This window comes from Tachyglossus aculeatus, chromosome 13, assembly GCF_015852505.1.
Source record: "Tachyglossus aculeatus isolate mTacAcu1 chromosome 13, mTacAcu1.pri, whole genome shotgun sequence".
NCBI lineage: Eukaryota > Metazoa > Chordata > Mammalia > Monotremata > Tachyglossidae > Tachyglossus > Tachyglossus aculeatus.
This window is the reverse complement of record NC_052078.1, coordinates 7,062,783-7,085,187: the sequence shown is the minus strand read 5'-3', so window position 1 is coordinate 7,085,187 and position 22,405 is coordinate 7,062,783. Positions and strand designations below refer to the sequence as shown.

The following is a 22,405-nucleotide window of genomic DNA, read 5'->3' as shown; positions in this document are numbered from 1 at the left end:
AGGGCTAAAATTACAGCCCAAATGCCCCAGAAAGTATTAAAGAATTGAGGGCTCTAACTATGACCCAGCATGAAATATTTGTGAAAGTGACCAATGGACCATCTCTGAAATGTAAAATGTATTCCAATTACATGTTAAGAATGATCCAAAGGTATTGCATTATTTGAAAAGTTTGAATTGTTCAGGTCTCCACTCATCTATGTGCTCCATAGTTGACTTGAAATTAACTAGGTGATCATTTTATGTTCACGGTGTAGGTTATAGAGATCTGTGTATTGATGTGAAAGTATATGTGTATATACAATTGACTTTAAAAAATTGTGTGCTGGGTAAAATGGCTTTCTCCCATTACAATGATGGCTGCCTTCTTCATTCATATTTTAATGAGGTTAGTATCACTGAGACGGCCTTTTAAGGGTGGAGGCCCATGTCTCCGGTAAGATTACAAAAGGAGTTGCTTTATTGACAAGTACTATTCAAAATCTTCACAGTGTAGAAAGAAAGACTAGTTTTATGCCACTTGTCCCAATACTTATTGCTCTCTTACACTCACTGCGCTCAAAACACTTCTGAAAGAAAGGGCTCAACTCTTCCTTGAGCCTTGTTTAATTTTATCGATGATAGTTTAAAAAATGTACTTGTTTAAATGCTAAACATATTTATTTTTCTATATAAATATTCAGTATCCAGAGAGTTGAAAGGCAGCAAGTCAAAGCCAGTTGGTGGGGATTGATCTTTGTATCTCGTAGTAAATGAAACAAAAAATGAAGTTATCGGGAGGTCACGTTCTCTATTTTCCTCTCTTTTTTTTACTGAATATTGGGCATCCGTGTCATTCTTTAAGGAAAAGAATATTTCTTATACTTGTCTGAGCTCTTCCAAGAATGCATTCTTATCCTAAACTGCTAACTAAAATGTCCTGAATCCTCTCCCCTTACCCCGCATTTCCCCCCAAATTCTAAAATTCACATTGGTCCAGAATAATGGGTAGTTGAGTCCATTGATGACATTATGCTAATTACAGACAATCTGATATTATGTTTAAAGATGTGCCTGGAAGTTTTTAAAAAAATTTTGGAAAAGTGCCCACTAAGGTGGAAGGCTTTTTTTGACTTGCTAAATATAAAGATTCGCGGAATGAAAAATAATTTGCAAAAGTGAATTTTAAAAGCCTTCCATGTGTTTTCAACAGTATGTCTCTGTGCAGAAATTGGCTGCTTTTCCACAAAAGAAGGAATCTGAGTTTGTTTATTTTAGAAATTGTTTTCAAGAGTGTCCTTTCTATCTTGTAACATTTTCAGTATGTTGGTAGTGTTCTGATACGCAGTGGCGTTTAAGTTTCTAAGCGATCTCTCAATGGTCTTATACTTGCCACTCATATGATGTCACTCTGTATACTCAAGCTAAGCTACTGTGTTAGCTTTTCTGATTGGTGAGAGGGTGAGAGAGAGAGAGAGAGAGAGAGAGAGAGAGAGAGAATGAGGGTGAGGCTGCTTGAATAGCAGTTGAATTTGTAAAAAAAAAAAAAGGTGGAATCTGTTCTTCAGAGCATAAAAATAAATACTCACTTCCAGAAAGTGCTGCAGACATTTTTCTCTGCAGAAGGAAATATACTTAATATTCATGAATCTATTGTAAAAATTCCTCTTCTGTAGTATTGTTTTGGTTAGATGTAATTCAAGCATTTAGCTCCATTTTTGAACCTTACATTTAGTGATGAACACATCAAATTTAATCCTTTGCTCTTGTAAAATGTTTTAGTAAGTCAGCTTTTCTCATTTATTTGTAAATCCATCGTGGTTTTTTTGTTTGAAAATGTTCAAAAGGTTTCATGAGTCACATGTAGTCTATGTTTTCCGTGTTTTTATTTTTCCTCAACTCAAGTCTGAAATTTCACTCGTGGTTGCAATGCACCATTCAGAAATGTTTAAGCTGTTTTTTCCTACATTGTGGCATTAATTTTCTTTGTTGGCTGACTCACATTAGCTTTATCTAAGCATGAATCCAGTAAAATAATCCATTTGCATGGCATACTCTGGCTTGTACCAATGGCATCGCTGTAAAATAAATTTACATATATATGTGTATATATACATATATGCACACACATAGATATAGGGAGAGAAAAAAATATTTTTAGACTAAAGTCTCAAATTGATTTCTTTTTGGGGTCGTGGGGGGTTGGGTTGAATAAGCCTGTGGTGTTTGCTCTTTGCCCCCTTTTCTGCCCCCCCCCCCCCTTTTTAAATGAAACAGCAGAAAAGCAGATTCCCCACATTCAGAAGTCAGAATGGGGGAGGGGATGTTTCATTATAGAACCTAGCTTCAAAAAAGAGAAACCTGGGCTTTAATTTTAATTCTCGAGCCTTTATTTATCTGATTTGTGGCCAGATGGTGGTGGAGCAAGGAAACCCTTTGTGTCAATGAAGCCCACATGTGAAAGTGCTTCTGTAATGTAATCATTGAGACCGGAAGGGTTCATACTGTGTCTGAAAAGAGACAATAGAGACTGGATATATCAACATTGCAGAAATCGAGTTCATTTGTGATTCAGCCCCTTTGACTGTGGTTGTCATGAAAACTTCCTACTTTGATCAGCAGAGGGTGGAGAGAAAAAAAATCTTCCAAAGGCCTAAGGATGCAGCCCCGTTGTTTACTGTGCACTTGGCTCCAGTTCACGCCCCTTTCCGGAAGAAGCAACAGGGAGAGGAGCATCTTGCACCTTGACCTGTCTAGACGGGAGATAAGTTTTTTGTCCCCGTTACCAAGGGCGAGGGATGCTCTTTGACCCCCCGGGAACACTAGCTGTTGAGCCCCTCACTAAGCATGTAGGTAGCGTCTAAATGTTTCTGCTGAGTTTTTACTTAATTCTGAGGTAGAAGGACTGGACAAAGACCCGGACCAGCTGCTCTCAAATAAAGCTGAAATAGTAGAACCTGGGAGAAGTGAAATTTGGGGAGCTGTTGTTTTTCTCCGCAAAACCCTTGGGAAGCTCCAAACAGCTGCATCCGAGTTGACGCACAGCAACGAGACAGACCAACTCAAAGCCAAAGACCTTCCCCAGCTTGTTCCTTGAATTCGGCTCCTGCTAAGGAACACGAGGGCCTGGAACAAGAAATCTCTCGTGTTCGTGTAAATGCAGAACAACCGGCAGGGTGTCACTGGCTTCTGAATGTTTGTTCATCTTTGAAAAATGACAGCTTGGGGGGCATTGAGGGGGGCGGGCTAGGAATCTAGAGCTGAATTCAAGAATTGTAGGGGTGGGGAGGGGGGTTTTGGGGTTTTTTTTCCGGGGCTCATTCAGACATCTGCGGAGTTTATGTCAAATGCAGCTAATCTTTTAAATGATGTATGTGATGTTATTTGTGTGAAGAGCTATTTAAATTAAGAGAGGGATATGTGCTGGACAGTGGAGATCGTGGAGGTTTGTTAACCATATGTGGATCCTCTGAGGTGTCTGCAGTCACATCAATTTTTTCCTTTTTATTTTTTTTAACCCTCCTCTAGATTTCCTTAGCCAAGTCAGAGGCATTCTTAACAGAAGTTCTGGAAGACGTATGTAAAAGAATGAATGACTACAAACTTGAAGAGGACCCCCAAACTAAGGAGAAATCATTCAAGAGATTTGCCCCCAGGAAAGGGGATAAAATATACGAAGAATTTAAAAGATTTTATTTTTATTCTGATGCATACAAACCTTTGAAATTTGCGGTAAGCTGTCATTTTAGCAAATAGTTAATGCTTTCAATGAAAACATGTTGGACCATGCTTGCTCTTTTAGAGTTGAGGCACCTAACAGCTGGAGGAAATAGTGAATTCATTTAAGCACAAAACAGAAATGTGCAATTGGTTAAACAATATATTTAAATGTCCTTCTGTGCTTTTCTGATGAATTTGAAATTTGATTTTGATATTTTACCTGTTGGTTAACAATGCACTTTGCAGAATACTTTCTAAGATCAATAGTGGCCCTTAAATGGTTCTTAAATAATAGTAAGTGGTATTTGAACTGAAAGAGTTAACCACAAATTCCACTGGGTTAAGTACTCTTTTTGCATCTAAACCTTCCCCACACTGACATAGTTTAAGAATATTTTTTTTTTCACAAGTAATTCCGAGCAACTGTTTTCTAAGGATGTCCCTTCACAGATTTTCATGCAAGAGATCAGGGCTGTGGTTGCTAAGTTAAAATCAAAATTAAGACCAATGGAGTTTTCAAATATTTATAGATTGGGGGTGGGTGGGAGGGAGAGGGAGTGTCGTCCTTTCCTGAGGCCTTACAGAGGAGGAAGGCATTGCTCTTGATTTCATTGGAACATCCTGGCATAAAACTAAGTTAAATGCGTAGGTTCCATGGTTGGCTTAATGCCAATTTCTTCTTCAAATAATGTTTATTTTACATGAGTGTCAATCTCCATGGTTTATTGAAAGGCCATGGAAATGGAATATATTGCAAACACATGCAGTATGTTTTTCTGTCCCTCAGACTATTGGACAAGCCAAGTGGTGGTGAAGCCTGTTTTAAATGCTTGTTTATTCACTCCTGGGTAAAGCTGCCAGACGAGTAGAAACCCTGAAGGGAGGGCATTAGGCTATGGAAGAAAATGGTATTTTTATTCGAAGGGAAAGGTAGTAATATCTCAGTATTAAAAAGTAAAGCAAATACTAGTTCATTGTGAGGCATGAATTTAAATTGCCAAGTGTTCTCTTTCACATTTTTACAGAATGAATATTTGGCATGATTTAATTTTCCTTCTACTAAAAATATCAATGCATTACCTCTGTGGGACTTTACATGAAGAAAACATGTAAAGAGATCTGCCGTAAACTTTCTGGGTTACAGTTTGGATCCTGTAAAGATGCGGAAAGCCCACAAATCTGTCATTCAGATCTATATTTTACATTGATTTTAGGGTATCTAGAATTTAGAATGCCCAAAAAACTGACCTCCTCTCTAATACGTCAGATTTCATTTTTTATTCAGCATTGTACAATGGGTCTAGTTTATTGTTGTTTTTAATGGTGTGAAAAGAAACTTTCCTAAGTAGCTGTCAAACCTATTATCTCAGTGAAATTGAAGGTGTTTTGCAAAGAAGACAATTGTTTCCACATAGTGGGCATTATTTGTCATACCAAAAAATGGATTATTCTGTCTAATGTGAAGATGCCATCTAGCCCTTAAAAATGCATTATTGTTACTTTAAAACACTGTTTTAACCAAAAAGTGTCATCTCTCCATCTCTCTTGGACTTTTCAAAAAAAAAACACAAACAAAACAAAATATCCACCAAAACAACCCCAAATCTCAAACTGAACCCTCTCCCCCAACTCTGCCCTCCAACCTGATCAAGTGTAGAGTTAAAGTTGGAAGAAAATTAAGCAATTAGCACTCTCCGAAGAACGTTATTCCATCATGATAATCTATGAAACTGCAAATGCAAAACTGAGACTGTCACGGTAATATGATTTTATAGTTCTAGCTAATGAGAATTTTTTTAGGTTCCCTTAGCAAGAAACTCTACGTGTGTGCATGTGTATACACGTGTGTTTTATTTCATTTCTACAGTGTGAAACTATAATAGAAGAGTATGAAGATGAAATATACGCACTTATCGCCCAAGAGGCAGTCTATCTAGCTGACAAGCTGTGCAGTGAAAAATCAGGTAGTGTGTCTGATGTAACATGTGCTCTCTCTGTGCAGCATTTCAGCTTTTTTTTTTCCAAACCTAGTCTACTGCTTTGATGCAACAAACTGCTTGGGAGGACTGTTCTGAAGCTGAGTCAGAAATGTCACCACGTGGAGTTAAAAAATAGAGTTTCAGAGGGTTTTATCACCTCAGCCTGTTTTAATTCTTTGCAGCACATTCCGATCTTTAATTTCACCAATCTAAATATCACTCAGCCCATCTCTTTCGGCACTAGATAGACACCACCTCTTTTTTTCTCTTTTAGAAACAGAGTTCCCCAATCTGAATAATGAAAGGAGTCTCCCATTCTTTTGGCCCCAGTCGTGATTGATTGCTAAGTGAGATGTGAACATTAACAATTTATTAAGACACTTAAGAGTTTTTAGAAGTGGGTTTCTATTCATATATTTAAGGAAACAGGCTTCCTTCTACCTATATATGCATATTTTTAAGGTAAGAGCAGCCCTTGAAATTTAGGTGTGTTAAAATTACTTAGAAAAGAAAAGAAGGTCACCAAATTTGGTTTGCAATATGGAAAACTCATACATTTAACTCACTGATTGGTTTGAGTTTCACTTAATAGGTTTCTTTGGTTCATCAATTTCTTGCCCTTTAAAATTGTCATAAGAACATTTACATGTAGGCATTTTCTTGTTGATTCATTTTTAAGGGTTAATGAACTTTTAATAGAGTATATATAGAGACATTTATGGTTTGAAGAACAGTTTATATAATATCTATTTGCAACCAGCAGCAGTATCGTACAGTATGGTTGTATCGTATAGTGCGCTTGTGATAATAGAGAGGAGAGGTGTCCAAAAGTTTGGTTCATTTCCTTAAATTCCCTTCCAAAACAGGAAGCTATATTTACCAAACAACTGGAAATTTCCATCAACTCAAACACTTCATATTTCCCTTGTATCACAAAGATAGGCTATCTAATTTTTTTTTCTAAATCCGAACATTCTGGCAATATTAGTCAAGTGTTCTGGAGTATGCAGGCGGTTTGTGACTTATTTGGGCCAAGTAAAGAGAAAACTGAAGAGATCAGCATAAATAACTTTCCTACATCCCATCTCCTCCTAAGGATAGCTAATTTTTGTGCAGTGCTTGACACATCATGAGCGCTAAATAATGATGCAGTTATTATTATTCTGTGACATGCTTTGCTTATCTTAGAAGAAACTCTGTCCTCTCACTAACGTGGCCTCTGTGGATAGTACTACAGACATGCCCCCCTGCCCCCCATGTGGCCATCTCTTTGGAGAGTTTGAATTTTCCGACCAGCTCACTTATTTTATGATGGGAGAAGGCTTTAAACTTTACAAGGAATAACAAGTGTATTTTTTATCCGCATTATTTTCCTTTATATTAGTGGTTACTATAATTATCCAGGACTGGTGGAAATATTTTACTTTACCTGCATTTAAGATCCAGGACTCGAAAAATGTTTCATAAATTTTATATAGCAATAAGACATCAAACTGGGTAACAAAAACTCTTTCCAGATTTTTGTCAATATTCCTAATCTCCTTTTAAATTGCATGTATTGGTGTTAAACTGAACCACCAAACAATTTTCTTTCACATATTTCCAACATTGTCCACTACAATAGAACTCGTAAACTCAACTGGACAAATTGATGGTTCGATAAACTGTAAAAGCATATTGATACCTTTCTGAACATACAGAACAGATGATCTGGAAGCAGGTGTTCCTTAATAACAGTGGATACAAAATATGAATTCCACTGAAGAGTAGATTGTCCTTGTCTATTTAGACCAAGTGGAAGTTAGACTGTTAGGGGAGAGACAATTAGTCAAAAAGGCAGCACTCTGGCCTCCTACAGAAATAAAGCCCCCAGTATATATACACATTTTTATAAGAACATTTGAAGATGCATATAGCACATGGTTCATATGCATTAACCTTGCTGGTTAAAATTGAGAGGGAATAAATTACAGCCAAAGAGGGATCAGCCCCGAATGAAGACTCCTTTTGAGATGATTTAAGCTAATCAGTCACAGGAGGAAATTTAAAGAAATGAATTTGCTTACATCTAAAAATGATTCCCAGAAAAAGCACACAAAGAAAAGCATTAACAAAAGAAAAGTCTCAATACCTATGAGTACAAATGACAGCTGAAGCAGAAAGTGATAGCTAATAGACTGTGAAGTTCTTTCAAAATATCTGGGCAATTTGGGTCACTACTCGGAGATTGTCCTAGCTGCATCCAGAATGTTGCCTGGAAACAAATCCACATCTTTGTAAAGTAATTATAAATATGAGAATCATTTTTTTACTTGTACCTGTTCTCCCAGTGCAAACTAGGTGATCGAGGTAGTAATTTTTGTTCAAGCACATATGCATGTTTATTTGTGTGTTTGAAATGAAAAGATACTGCCTCTATTCAGGCTAATTAGGGAAAATAGCAGACCGAATGCTACTGATTCAACCTTAAAAAGAATCAAAAGAAAAACTTCATAAAAGCCTCCATTTTGACTCCTTGCTTGAGCTAAAACAATATTATCTACTTCACTTGGATTTTAATAACATATATCCGAAGATCTGAGCACCCTTTACAAACACTGAAACATTCACCAGCAACTCTCTCATTAATGCTAATGAGAAAACAAACCTCATTTAAAATTTAGGGTGCCAGTGTTTTGTGTAGCTATACCATTTTTGTGCCAAATTCCATAAATGTTGTCATCTTTTTAATGAGTGAAGAATATCAGTCAAGTGTTCTAGAGTTCCTATACTGTAATCGATCAGGTTTCTTCCAAAACTAGACTTTGATCTCCCATGTAAAAGGCTGCTACCACCCTTTCAACTGACGGACCAAAATCCTAAAATTCATCTGAAAATTGTGTGAAAGTCCAAGTATCGGGAGTTGGTGGTCATTTCTGACACAATAGCTTTTTTTCTAACCAACGTCAACCAAGAATGAGTTTACCAGATTGGCCTAAGTCATTGTTAGAATATTTAGTGAAGGTAAGGTAAGATCATTGCTGGTGGCCAGAAGTTTCATTTCCACGTTAATCAATGATGAGGCAGAGTCAGGGTGATGGTTTCTAATTCAAATCCAAATATGGTGTCATTGTAATAAGTAGAGTTATACCATCCTGAGGCAGGATACGAGTCCCCAACCCAGGACATAAATAGTCTCATATCAACTGGCTTGACAATAGCATAAATTTTATATACATTTCAGAATAAAATTCACTTCCTATTAATCTCCTCTCTGCAGAAAGAATTGAGACACCTAATAATCTAGCCTAGTGGGATATCATCACCAAAGAAATACCCAAATGACCAAAGAGATTATTTCACATAGAGATAATCTACAAAATGTGACACCCAATATCCAGAAATGCATGCTCTGATCATTTTTAATTAAAAAAGTGTGCAGTATTTTCCTATCTTAGTCTTCCCCCATATTTGCCTGAACTTTCAACATCTGGAGAATAACATCAGAATTGTATGTCCATAAAGAGCCCAGACAATAGAAGTTGGTTAATGCAAACTCATTAGCAGATTAATGTACTCTCCAAGCATCTAAGAGTGGCTATGATGCAGAACTATTGTGTCCGCATCCTATCTTCCATTGGTCACTGATGATTCCCTCAAACGGCAAGTCTAGTTTAAAATTGGATCGTTATGGGTTTTAAAGTTATCAAAGCATCTCATTGCAGCTCTTTTAAATTAGGTTGCTAAAAGATGTGCATTGCCAAGATAAAACTACTTAGCTGATATGGCATTTAACTCTTCTTTTCTTTTTTTCAGATCTATGTGGAGTTTCTTCTACTACCCATGCAGAGCTTTAGTGGGAACTAACTTACTAGTTTCAGAGGGAAGTAAAGTGGCAATCCCCAAAGAAGTCTTTTTTATATCCTGCCTGTGTCCTTACCTTTCGGCGCTAGAAGAATCTGTGTTTATATCTGATATGGGCATAAACTAATTATAGATTTAATGTATTGAGATCCTCAGACTTAGTTTTTGAATGAAAATCTGCATGTTCTGGTGGCATCAATTCAATAACAGATTCTTTACCCCTTGTACTTTCTGTAGCTAACATAGCAGTATTTATAAAGTGTTCAAATTGGTAACTAGTAAGAACATACACTGTTTTCTTGCGGGAAAAAATGAGACTTCTGATTAGCAAAACATGAATTAATATACTCTGGGTAAATATTTTGTTAGCAAATTGGTCTTGTTTTTCAAAGTAATAAGAATTTAATTCTCATGTACTTGATTGGCAAAGCGTGTAAAGAAATATTGCTAACAATTAGCTTATTAATCTTTTCAGACATGGCATCTGGCTTAGGAATGATGGGGTCAAAAGTGTTTATCCTGACCATCGTAAAGGATGCCTCAAGTAACTCTTTATCCTTCAAAAAGTTGAACAAAGAAGAAGTTAAAGAAACGTATATGTTAGTCACATTTTGATTTCCATTGTTAAGTTTTAATAAAACTGATATTCAAACTGTATAGGAAATTGTTTCCTTATTTAGATTATTTACGGGGTACTCTTAACATGCATTGTCTTTATTGACGCCTCAGCATATCCTGCATAAGAAGTATATTTTTAGCTTTCATCATTTATTAAATAATTTATTACTAAATATGACTTTCTTCATTTTTTAAAGAAGACTGATTTTGACAATACTCAATTCAAAGATGTAATGATAATCTAATTATTGGACTTTTTCCATTTCTGTAAAATTTCTACTCAATGGGATTTGATTTTAATTATTAAAAATGTCAGGGCTTATTCTATACCCATTTTAATGGAGGAACTCTCATTAATGTCCATGAGAGTTCTGTGGGTGGAATGAATTTATAATATGCCCGAAAGGGTAGAAGGTGGAAATATTTGTGCCTGTGTCACAAGAAACCTTAGAGTCATAAATATTTAGAAAACATATATGTATGTCACTTGTAACTGGGTGATTCATCCAAGATGTATTCTGAAGTTTAGAAAAATTCAGCGGGAGAGATTTCAGTTTTCCATTTTTTTTATGTTTTTTTTTTTTTTTTGGTCTGTCAACAGGGTAAAATTTAGGTTGGGGACTGGTTTTAACCAGATTTGAAGACTCTTTCACTTTACTGTGGTAATGTATTTTTAAATTATATTCTCAGAAAAGAAACAAATTCAATAGTATTAGGCCATTGAGTGTGGTCTAGAAAAAGAAAGCTCTTCAGTAGTACTTTATTGTAAAGGGATATGTTTTAAAGTATTAAAGTGTCTTCAGTATCAGTTAGCTAACTATATTAATTGCATTTAAAATTATAATATTCTATCTTCAATTGATTATGCAACAGTTTAATTTGTGACACTGAAATTTTTTTAAAAGGTAAAAATTTTTACCATGGATATATCTGGAGTTTCAAAAAAATCCATGTTTTTCAGCAGTGTACAAGAACTAGAGATTTTCATTCATAGCTATATTCCCTTTGTATCTGTGCTATACTTGGCACTTTGAGAATAAGTTGACAACATTTTATTCATAGAACACTATCTTTGTTACTCTCATGGGAACCCAGACGCTGAAGAGATTATAAACCAAATTTTAGTAAAATATATAAAAATATTAACCACATCCAACTCATAAGCATGAGTCTATGTGTTCCCACCTTGATGGATCAATACCAAGAACTCTTAAATACTAAAGCTTTTGAAACTAGTTATAGAATTGGAATGATATGCTGACTCCCATCCTCCGCTCAGATAACCAGAATTAGGAACCAGTTGTTCTCTCGGTATGATGGGTTGATGAAGGCTCTGCTTTGGAATAGAATTGCTGCATATCTTGGCTAGTCAGTAGCTTATATTTAGCTAGGATGATTTTTCTGGGTTTTGCACTCTATCTTGGTTTTTCCAGGAAATGCATCATATCTTCAAATGCTTACAAGTTTTTTTTCATTTCTTTTTAACCTGTGCCTCTCATTACTAGCAAGAACAGGTATACTGTTTATTTTCCAAATAAGTTTTGTGGGCAGGTATTTCTATTAAATTGTTTGAGGTGATTTGGAAATTTTCCAAAATATTAAGTATCTGATCAAAGAAAGATTGTGCTACATAGAAATTTGTGTCTTACACTCTAAATATCATTCAGGTTTCAGTGGTGGCCGTTAAAATTTATCTGCCTAATTGCTAGAAGTTAGTAACAGTTCAGGGAAACAGAAACTCTAGATTCTGCATGAAGTAGCTTTCCCGCCTTTACGAAGTGCACATGCAGAAAACTGGGTGAAAAAAATTAGAGACTATATAACTTGATTTGAATAGAACTGGGAGAAATGTGGCAAGAATACAATGTTAATTAAAATTATTGATGGAGTAGAAGTGTGTTTGTCTCATTATACTTTTGTAATACGGTCTATTCAGTCTCTATGGAAGCACAGGTGGAGCGTCTTTCTTAGAAAAACAAGACCAAATTAGCTAGAATGAACTGTTTATTTTTTGTTGTTGTTGTTGTTATGAGGATTACTACTTGCTAAGAATAAGCCTAGACCATTGAATTCATTTCACTTAAGGCCAGAGAGTGGAATGAAACCAGAGTCCCAAACGGACAAGATCGATATTTTATTTACTAAGACGAGCCCTAAAAACAAGAATGGTCAATAATAAGTCATATTTTTGACTCCTGTTTCTCATTTTAGGCTGAGACTTATTCACATGGGTGATAGCTTAATCCAAATACAGTTTTATAAATTGCATATTAATCTGCAGGATTTGGACATGTTATTGAACTGCGAGAAAAGCATGTATTTGTCTGATATCCTGTTCTAAATTAACTTGCAAAACTGGGTTCCTGTTTTGCATTTATTTAAGTCCTTTGAAAAGGTTGTTAGAAAATGAGATATTTTTTATTATGGTTGTTTTAGTGCACATAATTCAGTTAATTGCTTTTATTTGGATAGTTATTTTGGGTAGCTTAACTGATCTTAACTTCCCTCTCAGTGTTAAATAACTTATGTAGTAGGTGGAAGAGGGGTGCCAAATTGAAATCCAATAACTATGATGGACAAAACTGGGAATGAGGGGTAACTTGTCTTCTCCTGAAATTTTCCCCTTAATCATGGTGGGCTGAGTTGGGAAGGATTGCCATTCAATGTTTGCAGTGGCATCGTGTTTTGGCGGGGGAGTTAGAGGAGATTAATTATTAAGTCCATTTGGGAGGTGACTAGCAATTTTGACATTTTCAGAAATCACCTGAAAAGTACAGACTTTCAAATAAGAATTCAGAAAGGCAGAACCTAAAAACAAAGCAAAGCTGGTCACCCTGTATGTTTGGGTAAAGAAACTATGCATCAGGAATGGTGTTCAATCATTTGAGCAGCATTGTACCTTGTGGGAAATGGGGATTCGGAGCTGCAAACATTCCCTTTTTGTTTTTCTAGAGGAGCCGACTTTGGCTCCAAACCTCATTTAACCTCCAAAAGTCGATGGCTTGCGTAGGTTCGCAGGTTAACTGTTCTCAAATGCCAGGCCAGAAATAGTGGGCCTCACCAGCAGGTACCACCGCTAAAGCTTCTGGAAACTCCAGCATGCGGGTGGAGATGTTAATAAAGCAGTTGCCAAGGAGTGCAACTAGCACAATGGGAACATGGGGAGCCAGGTGTCAGCTAATTAAGCTGGGTTGAGACCCAGCAAAATCTCGAGAGCTGCAAGTTAAAATATTAATTTCAATTTCCAACTCCAAGATGGTGACTAAGGAGTTAGGATGTGCTGGTGACATTTTATATTGATGGTTCACCTCGCCACAGCTTTCTAATAGTAATAATGATGATGGCATTTGTTAAGCACTTACTATGTGCAAAGCACTGTTCTAGTGCCCATGCTCCTTTGCCAACCAACAGAGAATGACGGTAACCTTTGACGGGACACCAGTGTTCAGAGGAAGAGATGATTCCAATCAGATGGATTTTATTGGCTGGAGGAAAGAAATATTTGATCTTCTTGCTATCAAATCTCATTTATTAAGCACCCCAGTATTAAGCATTTATTATAAATGACGCAAACATCCAGAATGAAATCTTCGGTACCTAGTACCATGTATATATATAGCACAATTAATGTAGACTTTAAGGCAAATTGGAATTCAATGCTGAGATATAATGGAGTAGCCTCTCAGACCTGGGACTTTTCATTCAATTTATTAACTCTCCTTTAGTGAGTGTGAGAGAAGAAAAGGTGGGGTCATAAATGGGCACAGAAAGGAGGGAGACCTATTATCTTTTTCTTTATTGTTGAAGTCCTACTTTAAAAATTAAATGGTTGCTTTCTTTTCCCCATAAGCCTACTAATTGCTGGTGGGAGTTAGTGTACTGATGCAATGAAAAAATAATACTTTTTGGAGCGCTAAAACTCTTGTGGGTCTGAGTATCGGAGTGTTAAGTAGACATGATAGAAATGGAAAGATCACACAGCTCAGACCAGAAAGTGCCCAAATCAATCCATGTCATGGACCCTAAAACAAAACCGCCATGAATATCTGACTGATATGAGGATGTGAATTTCAGACTCGAGAGAAACCATGAAAAGGCATGGTTAAGAAGGGTGAGTCTTTTGGCTCTCCCCTCTCCTTCTTCTACCTCGCCAGTGCCAAATGCATCACTTTAGCTGCTCATATTCCCAATTTTCCTGATCAGCCACCCATAATTACTTAAACATAGGGTGAGTTGGGGTTATGAATTAAACCCCTTTTAAGAGTATTAAGAGTATTTAAGAGTAAGAGTATTTTCCAAAACACTTTCGAGGCTAGAGTCCTCCTTGCATATTCGTCTCTTCTGTCAGCCCATTTTCCCAATAAAAGCTAGCTGGTGAACAAAATGAAAGGAATCAGCCACGGCTCTCTTTGGGACGTAATCTTGGAGGTTTGTCTGATGTGACTCCAGAGGTGACCAGCAGGATTCCTGGGGGCCGGGGAAGTTGACATACTCCATCCCCCCCCGGCCAACTGTTGGGGACATTTTAGTGGTGTTTTGGTTGTTCCCTGATCCTCGGGAAGCTAATACATACTCTCTCTCCTTTCTTACTGAACAAGTGCCCTGGAGCCCCACCATTCTCCCATCTAACTCAGACAAGGTGGGTCTGAAAGAAGCAAACACTTCTGGAATCCCATCAGTCTTATCTAAAGAAGGAAAGGAATAGCCAATTTATTTTTTCCTTTTCATTTCTTTTAAAATTGCTTCCTATTCAGCCCTCCCTAAATAATAATAATAATAATAATGATGGCATTTGTTAAGCGCTTACTCTGTGCAAAGCACTGTTCTAAGCGCTGGGAGGGATACAAGGTGATCAGGTTGTCCCATGTGGGGCTCACAGTCTTAATCCCCATTTTACAGATGAGGTAACTGAGGCCCAGAGAAGTGAAGTGACTTGCCCAAGGTCACACAGCAGACATGTGGCGGAGCTGGGATTAGAACCCATGACCTCTGACTCCCAAGCCCGTGCCCTTTCCACTGAGCCACGCTGCTTCCCTAAACATTTAACCTCAGGGAGATTTGAAGGGTGCTGGGAGTGTTGTAGTAGAGTTGGGGTTCATTTTTAGTTGGTGTTAGTATGCCAAAAGAGAAAGAAATGGTCCCCCAATTTTCCCAATATAAATTCTCTGCCAAGTGACTGAAAGATAAGCTGCTACATCTCCCTAACATAATTTTCACAGGTACTTCGAACCATCAGTCTTGAACTGTCTCTGATATGAGGTCTTGGCTTGAGACCTTGATTGATATCTGCCACTTTACCCTGTTAGTGATTCTTCTTCCCCAGATCTCTCCCTTGATGATGCAAACCTGATTCATACCCCCTGGAAAATCCATATCCTGTCCTGGAGTGCCTCCTCCTCCCAAGCTCACACCCACTTTGAAAAGGGGCAGGTATCAATCAATCAATGGTATTTATTGGATGCTTACTGTGTTCAGAACACTATACTAAGCGCTTGGGAAAGTACAACGCAGGAGTTGGTAGATGCGATCCCTCCCTACAAGGAGCCTGCAGACTAGAGGGGGAGGCAGATATTAAAAGTAGATTAGGGGTAAGAGAAATTGTGGAGTATAAGAATATTTACAGAAGTATTGTACGGCTGGGGTATCAGAGTGCTTAAGGGATGCACAGCTAAGTTCGTAGTCGAAGCAGAGGGGAGGGCAGGTAAGGGAAATAAAGGACTTAGTCTGGGAAATCCTCTTAGAGGAGATAGAAAGGAAGGGAAGCAGCGTTAAAGATCTTGAGACTGTGAGTTAGGAGATCTGGGTTCTAGTCCTGGCTTCACCCCTTGTTACTTTAGGCAAGTCCCTTAAATTACCTCTGTCTTTGTTTTCTCATCTGCCAAATGGGAATAAAATGCCTCTTCCCCTTCCTTCTTTGTCTGTGAGCTCTGTTTGGACAAGGGCTGTGTCCAATTATTTTTTATAATATTTGCTTATTCTGTGTCCAGCACTGGGGGTAGATACAAGGTAATCAGGTTGGACACAGCCCCTGCCCCACATGGGGCTCACAGTTTAAACGTGAGGGAGAACAGGTATTGAATCTCTATTTTATAGCTGAGGAAACTGAGGAACAGAGAAGTTAAGTGGCTTGCCTGAGGTCACACAGCAGGCAAGTGGCAGAGCCGGGATTAGAACCTAGGTCCTCTGACTTCCAGATCTGTGCTCTTTCCACTAGGCCATGCTGCTTCAACCGATTTAATTATTTTCTTTTGAGCCTAGTACTTGGCACATAGTAAGCACTTAAATACCAGTATTATTTAATGATGTTCCGCAGAGGCAAAGAAAGACAGAGACAGAAATAAAGAGAAAGCCCCCCTGAATCTCAAACAAGAGACTATGGTTGAAACACTGAGAATTAGGTGTGTTCAACACCGATTTCTGTTTCATGATGGTACCAAGCCATGAACACAGCTGGAAATCATGCTGTGTTGCTATGGCACAGAATGCATTTTTCCACAAGTGGGAGACATGGTGAGAAAGAACAACGAGCAGTGAAAATTATGCAAACACTCCAGGCCTTGACTTGGTCCAATCCTTAGCTCACTCCACAAACCTCGCTCATTCCATCTCCATGAAAACCACTCTTGGAAATCAATAGACAGTGCCGAGAACCAATGGGAGGAAGGGTTTGGGGAAGGTATGGGGGAGAAAGGAAGATGAGAAAACCAGACTGGTATTAATAAAGAAATGCTAACACAAAATACTGCAGATAAGAGAATCTTAATTTGAAAAATTTGTTCTCTAGTGAGTGACCTTTGGTAGGAGTGAGAGAGAGGTACATGCTATGAAATCTAATGACTTGAGAAGAATAATGAAAAATCTGGGTTTCTTCCGCTCTAGGACGCCCGATAAAATTGAATCAGGTCGAAAGCAGGATGGAGAAGACTAAGATAGGACAGATCCAGCTATTACAAGATGAAATGCTGGTGGCTGAAGTAGCATTCTGAAGTGGTATTACCTGTCTTGAAAGCCTCTGTGAAAACCTCCCTGGTGCTTTATGTAACTGCTGTGAAGCTGTAGAAGATATCACTAGTAAGAGACGGCCTAGCTGCATAAATCTAGATCTGCCCTCAATTGAAACCCGCAATTTGAAGCTTTGTGCTGGCGGGATTTTTAGCTTTCTGTTGGTAGCCTTCTCTTAGTACAGTGCTCTGCACATAGTAAGTGCTCAATAAGTACCATGGATTGATTGTCCTCTGAGTTAGGAAGAGGAGGAGGATGAGGCCACGGGGTCATTTCCCTCAATGCTGTAGGGGAAGACCATGTATGTGAGGTCCTGGGGGCTGTGCCTTGGATGGCAGGGTCACAGGTACCCATTGCATTAGCAATTATTCAGCTTTTTAGCAGTGAGTTGTGATATCAATCATATCAATCATATTTATTGAGCACTTACTGTGTGCAGAGCACTGTACTAAGCGCTTGGGAAGCACAAGTTGGCAACACATAGAGACAGTCCCTACCCAACAGTGGGCTCACAGTCTAAAAGGGGGAGACAGAGAACAAAACCAAACATACTAACAAAATAAAATAAATAGAATAGATATGTACAAGTAAAATAAATAAATAAATAGAGTAATAAATATGTACAAACATATATACATATATACAGGTGGTGTGGGGAAGGGAAGGAGGTAAGATGGGGGGATGGAGGGGGGGCGAGGGGGAGAGGAAGGAAGGGACTCAGTCCCTATTTGACAGATGCGGTATCTGAGGCCCAGAGAAGCCGAGCGACTTGCCTAAGGCCACCCAGCAGACAAGCAGCGGCAGCAGGATTAGAACTGGTGACCTTCTGCCTCCTCGGCCCACGCTCTTACAATAATAATGATGGCATTTTTTAATAATCATAATAACAATGATGGCATTTATTAAGCACTTACTATGTGCTTTGCACTGTTCTAAGCGCTGGGGAGGTGATCAGGTTGTCCCACGGGGGGCTCACGGTCTTAATCCCCATTTTACAGATGAGGGAACTGAGGCCCAGAGAAGTTAAGTGACTTGCCCCAAGTCACACAGCTGACAGCCGCCGGTGGAGCCGGGATTTGAACCCACGGCCTCTGACTCCAAAGCCCGTGCTCTTTCCACTGAGCCAGGCTGCTTCTTGGAATGGAGCCCGGCTGTATATATGTTTGTACATATTTATTACTCTATTTATTTATTTTACTTGGACATATCTATCCCATTTATTTTATTTTGTTAGTATGTTTGGTTCCGTTCTCTGTCTCCCCCTCTTAGACTGTGATAGCATATACAGTTGTCCATATTCGGAGAAGACACAGCTGATGGTGAAATTCACCTACGAGTGAGTGCATGGCCAAAGACTTGGTCACATTGTGCCCACAAAAAGTGTGCCTCTTGTTGGGTTGTGATACTAATGTTTATAGCACCTGCTGCTGTTTTCTCTCTTGCCTCCTTTTCTCTCAGGGTTGTGACAGCAGGTAGAGAGGAGGAGGAAGGGAACAGAGGGCCCCTGTAAATGATCACTTCCATGAGCACTTTGAGTCTCAAGAAAAATATTTAGTTTGGTTGGAGAAAAAGAATAGCTGTAGTTATGCTTGTGGTATAGTCGGGATATGACGAACAAAAGAAACCAGTTCTTTAACATTCAAAAAGAGCTGAGGAGTAAAGGGGAGAGAGAAGGAGGCAGGAAATGAAAAAGTTGTGAGAAAAAATATTAGAATAACAAAATATTAGTGTTTCCCTGAAACCAGTAATCCAAGTCCAAAGGTCAGGATTTTCAGTCTTCAGTGTTCATTTTTATTACTTTTAGAACAACACGAAAGATAAACTTCACCTAAATTTTTCTCTTAATTTGTGTTTAAATGTCACAGTAACAAACCAGCCATAACTTCCTTTTTCCAATAAACCTCTGTAACCTGATTCGTGCCACAGTTTAATGTACTCAGTAAATACTGCCCTGGAAAAAATTGTTTGCAAACCTTTTCATTTCACTGTGTATCCTGGTATCCAATTTTTCTCATCTGCCCCTGTTCCAACCCGAAGTTACTCTTTACTGAATCTCTCAATTCTTTTGTCTCTGCCCCTTGCAATCTCTAGCCCTGGGTGACACTGACCATTGAATTCTTCTTTTCCTGCTCTTTTTACCCAGAGTATCAATGGACGTGGAGGAGGAGGTGAAAGTGGATGTGGATTATGGAGGGGGAGGGGGAAGAAGGAGATGGAGGGGGAAGAAAGCAGGGAGGGGGAAGGTGGAGGTGAATGTGGAGGGTAAGAAAGAGGTGGAGGGGAAAGGGGAAATTGGAGGTGGAGGGGGAAGGTGAAGATGGAAAGTCGGCTTGGGGAGAAAGGGGAGGCGTAGAAGGAGGTGGAGATGGAAGTAATAATAATAATAATGATGACATTTGTTAAGCGCTTACTATGTGCCAAGCACTGTTCTAAACACTGGGGTGGAATACAAGGTAATCAGGTTGTCCCACATTGGGCTCACAGTCTTAATCCCCATTTTACAGATGTGATAACTGAGGCACAGAGAAGTTAAATGACTTGCCCAAAGTCACACAGCTGACAAGTGGCCGAGCTGGGATTAGAACCCATGACCTCTGACTCCCAAGCCTATGCTCTTTCCACTGAGCCACGCTGCTTCTCTAGTAGGCCTGGCAAAAACCAAGGAACACTTTGGGAATGGCTTATGCTAAAACGACCACTAATTTCAGAAAAAAAGATACAGTTTTGAGTCATTTGAGGTTGGCTAACTCATCACTAGCAGGTCCAGAGAGATCAACAATGCTTCACATCTCCTCTTCTTCCCTCAATCCTTCTCTCCCCACTTTTCCAATAGGTCATTTCCTTCTTGTTTCCCCAGCATTTAATCAATCACAGGTTTTCCCAATGTTCAGTACAGTGCTTTGCTCATAGCTGTTGCTTAATTGCTTCTACACAAGTTTGGAAATCACATAAAAGCCACTTGCATTAGCTTGAATCTCCCCTCCCCATTCATATCCCCAATCCCTCCTTCTCTCCTTGCCATCCTAACTCTAGTATCTTTTCCACCCTGGCAACTATTTATGGCCTCTTTCATTTTCCTCAGCCCTCCCTCCAAGCTGGTTTATCTCCTTTTCGTTTTGCTGGACTTTCCCACCCTGGCTCCTTGGCTTAGCTTTATTAAGGGCCTTTTCTCCATTCTTGTCCTTCTTGACTTGTCTTGCCTTTTCGACACTATTGGTAACTTTGCTCTTTGCTTCCTCATGGACTGATGCCAAAGCATTTGATGTGGTTTTAGCCTTTTTATCCCTTGTGACTGCTCCTTCCATTTCATTTGGGGGACAGTGCCCTCTCTCCTTCCCACATCTGTGGACTTGTCCATGCCCTGCCTGGGGGTTGGCTGATTTTGTTCCCCCTGACGGAGTCTTAGCCAATCTCAGTTCTTCCACTTTTATCCCAATCTCTCTTCAGAAGCTTGCTTTCGACTGCCTTTTCAGCTACCCCTCTTGGATGCCTGAAGCTTACCATGGCAACGGCCGGAAGTATGGAGGGTGGTGATGGAGTGGGCCTCCTCGGGGGCATGTGGGAGCAGAAAATAGAGTTCAGCGGGCTCATCTCCTCTGTTTCCCCAACCCGACAGGGAAGCGAAGGTGCTAAAGGGAGCAGCGCGGGTGCTCCAGAGTATTGTAGATTATCTATTTCCACTCGGCACACCCTCACACACCCAAACACACAAAAATAAGCACATCCCCATGTGCAGAACACACTTGTAAGTAGGACTTTAGCATCAGGTTTCTGCCGTACCGAATTACATTACAGGAGAGAAAGGCTCTACACAATAGTTCTTCGTGCTCAAGAGACGCCGCTGATGGTGAGATTCGCTGGTAGGTGGATGCGGGGGCGACTAAGAAGGGCTTTGCGGGAGCCACAGTCCTGGCTACACTGTACACACACAAAGACCGCCTGTTGTTGTGCTGTCACGTAGTCGTCCACAGCACCTGGCTCTGTTTTCTCTTTTGCCTCCCCGTCTTACGATCCGAATACAGATCCCGCTTGAAAAGAGCCACTCCTTTCTGGATGTGAATCCTATCAGGTGAGACAGCATCTGTTTTTGTAGGAACGGCAGCTGGCAGATTGCTGACACTCGCTGTGGAAAAACAGGGATGTACAGTTGCATTTTTTTAAATGGTCTTTGTTAATCAGGGGTATTCATTTATTCATTCAATCGTATTTATTGAGTGCTTACTTTGTTCAGAGTACCGTGCTAAGCGCTTGGAAGAGTACAATGTAACAATAAGCAGACACATTCCCTGCCCACAATGAGCTTACCATCTAGAGGGGGAGATAGACATTATTATAAATAAATAAATTACAGATATGTACATAAGTGCTGTGGGGCTGGGCAGGGGGATGAATAAAGGAAATCAGTCAGGGTGACGTAGAAGGGAATAGGAGAAGAATAGAGGAAGGCTTAGTCAGAGAAGGCCTCTTGGAGGAGATGTGCCTTCAATAAGGCTTTGAAGGAAGGAAGGGTAATATATTTAGTATTTATTGAGCACTTACTATGTGCAGAGCATTTGCTAAGCACTTACTATGTGCCAGGCATTGTACTAAGTGCTGGAGTATTTATACAAAAATCATGCTGGACACAGTCCCTGTCCCACATATGCTCACAGTCTTAATCCTCATTTTACAGATGAGGGCACTGAGGCACAGAGAAGTCAAATGACTTGTCCAAGATCACAAACAACAGACAAATGGCAGAGCATGGATTAGAACCCAAGTCCTCTGACCCCCAGGCCCAGACTCTTTCCGCTAGGCCATTCTGCTTCCCATACTGCCCTAACTGGGTGACACCTCTGGGCCCTGGGGAAGTCAAAGCAGAGGCCAAAGAGGCTTCAGGTGGGCTATTCAGGTGGACACGGGCAGGGGTGTCCAGGTGAGAGTCCATCCTCCAGAGTGTGTACACTCACACCTGCTCTCAGCAATCACTGACCCTTGGTAGGAGACCCTAACAGGTTAGAAGCAGCGTGATGTAGTGGATTGGACTAGGAGTCAGAAGGTCATGGTTCTAATCCCAGCTCTGCCACTTCAATCAATCAATCAATCAATCGTATTTATTGAGTGCTTACTGTGTGCAGAGCACTGTACTAAGCGCTTGGGAAGTACAAGTTGGCAACATATAGAGACAGTCCCTACCCAACAGTGGGCTTACAGTCTAAAAGGGGGAGACAGAGAAGAAAACCAAACATACTAACAAAATAAAATAAATAGAATAGATATGTACA

The 22,405-nt window shown here is 39.4% G+C and overlaps 1 protein-coding gene across 1 annotated transcript in view; it reads left to right on the top strand.

The window, feature by feature from the left end:
* CNPY1 (canopy FGF signaling regulator 1) overlaps positions 1-10,170 on the top strand; it is a 46,917-nt gene extending 36,747 nt beyond the window's left edge. Inside the window, exons 3-5 of the mRNA XM_038755965.1 lie at positions 3,508-3,711; positions 5,567-5,663; positions 9,474-10,170. Of these exons, the coding sequence (XP_038611893.1) occupies positions 3,508-3,711; positions 5,567-5,663; positions 9,474-9,514 (342 nt within the window). The 3' untranslated portion in view covers positions 9,515-10,170. The remainder of the gene's footprint in view (positions 1-3,507; positions 3,712-5,566; positions 5,664-9,473) is intronic.
* The last annotated feature ends 12,235 nt before the right edge of the window (positions 10,171-22,405 follow it).